Source organism: Octodon degus, unplaced genomic scaffold (assembly GCF_000260255.1).
Source record: "Octodon degus isolate 3935 unplaced genomic scaffold, OctDeg1.0 scaffold00067, whole genome shotgun sequence".
Taxonomy (NCBI): Eukaryota; Metazoa; Chordata; class Mammalia; order Rodentia; family Octodontidae; genus Octodon; species Octodon degus.
Genome location: NW_004524643.1, coordinates 2,660,251 through 2,664,247, shown reverse-complemented (window position 1 = coordinate 2,664,247; position 3,997 = coordinate 2,660,251). Strand labels below are relative to the sequence as shown.

The 3,997-nt window shown below is 39.3% G+C and overlaps 1 protein-coding gene across 2 annotated transcripts in view; it reads left to right on the top strand.

Moving 5' to 3' along the window:
* Positions 1-3,997, top strand: part of Sbf2 (SET binding factor 2) — a 508,807-nt gene that overhangs the window by 441,547 nt on the left and 63,263 nt on the right. The window contains exon 26 of one of the 2 annotated variants that reach the window (XM_004634868.2): positions 3,404-3,599. In XM_004634868.2, the coding sequence (XP_004634925.1) occupies positions 3,404-3,599 (196 nt within the window). Of the gene's footprint in view, positions 1-3,385; positions 3,600-3,997 lie in introns of both variants that reach the window. The other variant, XM_023719341.1, reaches the window with a different exon arrangement.

Sequence of the window (3,997 nt, the reverse complement as noted above, 5' to 3'; positions counted from 1 at the left end):
GATTTGTTCTAATGGTGTTTGTAAATAGGATCTCAAGTCTGCATCTTGTACAGCATTTGACCACTAAGAAGAATATATGCAGTGTGTTATTTGTTGAAACTGTCCTAGTGATTTGATTTGAAACTGTCTAATTGCTATTTGTCAATAAAATTTTGAAAAAAAATAGGGAACCTAAGGGGAAAGAATTCCTAAGTGCTAAGAAAAGACACCACAAAAATATTTAAAACAATAGAATTTAGGCAGCTGAGATATTTCTCAGATGGGAGAGTAAGATAACCAGTTAGCATAATGATTGTTTTTTGGGTTTTTTTGTGGGTTTTGGGTTTTTTTTTTTTTGTTTTGTTATTTTAGGGAAGAGTCTACAGGGTGTTCAGGGTCTCACTACTAGATCAGACTTGTAGTGATTCTCCTGTTTACAGCCTCCCAAGTGCTGGGATTGCAGGTGCATGCCACCATGCCCAATCTCAATTGCCATCTCAGCACGCCCCAGGGGTGGGGCCCACAGGGCAGGCCTGTGTAGCAAACCCCCAGTCCCTGTGCCTGCTTGCAGCTGCTTTAATCTGCTGAGCTCTTTGGCCAGCCCAGCATAATGATTATTGATTTTTTTTTTCTCATATGTGTAATCAATTATTTAGTATGCTATGGAATTAACACTACAGGGAATGTGATATAATGTAAGGTAGACTATTAGTACACCTTTTTTTTAAATCAAGATCTTACTTAGATTTAGTCACTACAACTACTAGCTATGACAGCAACACTATTTCAAAGGAAGCTTCTTTTTCAGTGAGGGCACTGGCCAGAGGTCTCCATTTCAGTTCACCAGTATAAAGAACCAGTGTGTGTATGTGTGTGTGTGTGTGTGTGTGTGTGTGTGCATGCCCTGTGTGAGAAGTATGTACTGTACAGCTCAACTCTGTGGGCAGTGAAAAGACCCACTGTTCCATTGCTGAAGTGACCATCTGTTGGAATCATGGACTTCTCACAGTTGTGTAAAGCTATAAAATTACTTCTTCCTATTTCTGCTGACTCTTCTAATTTAACTTTTATGATGTCAGGAAATAGAACCATTATATAGTTTGGCACAGTGACATGCATTCCCAGTCCCAGTCACTTGGGAGGCTAAGGCACAAGAATCTCTTCAGCTTCTCAGTTCAAAGCTAGCCTGGGAAGCATACCAAGACCCTATCTCAAAAAAAAAAAAAAAAAAAAAAAAAAGACATATACTGAGACCTGAGACACTGTCTTTATGAAAGACCAAATTATTTAATGTTCTTTGTATTCTATGAATAAATGGCTGGCATGAAACCGATTATGTTACTTTGTGGTTGTTTTATTTTGTTTTGTTTTGTTTTCCTCCGAATGCCCTCAGGGGTGGTTTGGCTGGCTGGAGTGTTGTGGGGATTGAACTACAGCAACCTGAGGCTGACAGCTTTGTGGAAGCAGCCACTTAAACAACTGAGCTAAGGCCAGGCCCCTGTTTTGTTTTGTGTGGTGGAACTGGGGATTGAACTCAGGCCCTTGTGCTTGCTAGGCAAGCGCTTATTCTACTGAGCCATCTCCCTAGCCCTGATTTTGTTATTTTGTGAAGCTCACAAATTGAAATATAAAGACATCTGTGGTGATAAGTTGTTGATTTATTTTTTATTTTTTATTTTATTGGAAGAGAACTCTATCTTTACCTTTATTAGTACTTCGAGTACATTTCCAAAAACTTAAAAGTTAGATTTGACTAGTCTGTCACATTAAAAATAAATTAAAAAGTAAATTGGGACAGTTTTTAGCATGGGATTTTTGTTAGAACATGCAGTACCAAGGGCCAGGGAGATAGCTCAGTAGAATAAGCACTTGCCTGGCAAACACAAGATCCGGAGTTCAATCCCCGGTACTGCAAAAACAAACAAGCAAGCAAATCAAAAAAGACAAAAAAAAAAAAAAAAAAGCAGTACCAATTAGGAATGTCCTTTCAAAACAAAACAAAAAACGCCCTAAAATTCTTGATTATTGAAGGATTTTTTTTTCTTTTTTTTTCTCCGAATGCCATCAGGGCAGGTTTGGCTGGCTTGAGTTGTGGGGATCGAACCACAGCAACCTGAGCCTGACTGCTTTGTTGAAGCAGCCACTTAAAGAACTGAGCAAAGGGGCAGGCCCCCAAATTCTTGATTATTAAATAAATTCTTCGGCATCTAAAATCTAAAGTAATCCATAACCTGTGATTGCCAAACTGTGAGGAGGTTTTTTCCATATATGCCACAAAAACATTTCTAAAAAAACAAGTATAACTGTTTCCTATTAATCTTTTTTTTAAAGTCCAGAGCTTCTAGTTAATTTAGAAATTTTCTAATAAAAATTATGCTCTGAATGTAAACTAAAAACCAGATGATAAACTTGTGTAGGGACTATATGAAAGATAAATTTTAGTCAGGTGTGGTGGTACCCTCCTGTAATCCCAGCACTCAGGAGGCTGAGGCCGGAGGATCACAATGAGTTGAAAGTCAGCCTGAGCTACATAATGAGTTCAAAGCCAGCATGAAGTACATAGTGAGACTGTCTCAAAAAGAAAAATAGGGGCTGGGGAGATGGCTCAGTGGAATAAGCGCTTCCCTGGCAGGCGCAAGGGCCTGAGTTCAATCCCGGTTCCCCCCAAAAAAGAGAAAAAAAAATTGATTTAGGGCCAGGGAAATAGCTCAGTAGAATAAGTGCTTGCCTGGCAAGCACAAGGGCCTGAGTTCAATCCCTAGTTCTGGGGGCAGAAAAAAAAATCTCTTGGGCTGGGGAGATGGCTCAGTGGAGTAAGTGCTTTCCTGGCAAGCGCAAGGGCCTGAGTTCAATCCCCGATTCCACCAAAAAAAAAAAAAAAAAAGAAAGATAAATTTTAGTAGAGCATGGCGCTATACTGGCCAGATCACACGCTCAGGCCCAGCCTTACCACTTAGTAAAATTAGCAAGGTACTTACGGTCTCAGACTGAGGATATAGCTCAATGCAAAGGCTCTTAAGCTCAACCCCCTATATGTAAAAGAAAATAAAAATGAAATAAAGTAAATTGTAGTGAAAAGTTAGCCTCTGACATTGTTTGTATGTTTTTATAATCTAATTGAAATCACTGAATTACGGCATTAATGAGCTAGATTGGTATACAAAAATATCAAAAATATGGGTAATGAATTCAAAATTATACTATAGAATTACATAACAGTGTTATTCCCTGACATTTTAAATTGAGTTTCTGATATTTCATGTCCTGACTATCCATTGCTGTTTTATGATACCTTATAGAAGTTACCACTTAGTTTGTAATACGTACAATACCATGTGATACCCTAAGGTAAAGATTCTCTTCAAAAGAAAATTTAATCATTTAGAGCTAACCATTTCTGTCAAAGCTTTCTCCATCATTACAGTTTCAGATGATAGTGAACTCCCCACAAGTACCCTGAAGGCCTCAGAGAAATCTACAATGGAACAGTTGGTGGAAAAAGCTTGTTTCAGAGACTATCAGCGGTTGGGTTTGGGAACTATAAGTGGTACCTCATCGCGTTCAAAGCCAGAGTATTTCCGAATCACTGCCTCCAACAGGATGTATTCTCTGTGTCGGAGGTAAGTGTTAGTGTGCTCACAAAGGGACCTTTTCTTCTATTTGAGGTTGGGTTTTTTTTGTTTTGTTTTGGGTTTTTTTGTATTTAGTACAGGGTCTCCAGGATCTCACTATGTAGATTTGGACTCGTAGTGATCCTACTGTTTTCAGCCTCCCATGTGCTGGGATTACAAGTGTGTACCACCACGTCCATTCTCAGTTGCTGACTCAGTGTGCCCTGGGAGTCATAGAACACAAAGAGCAACTAGATTATAAGTAATAAAATGGTAGATTTAAATTCATATGTATTGGGGCTGGTGAGATGGCTCCGTGGTCTAAAGCACCTACTTAGAACAAGCTAAGCCAAGCAAAACATAGGGACCGCGGTTCAATCCCCCAGCACCACATGCCAGCCAGCCCC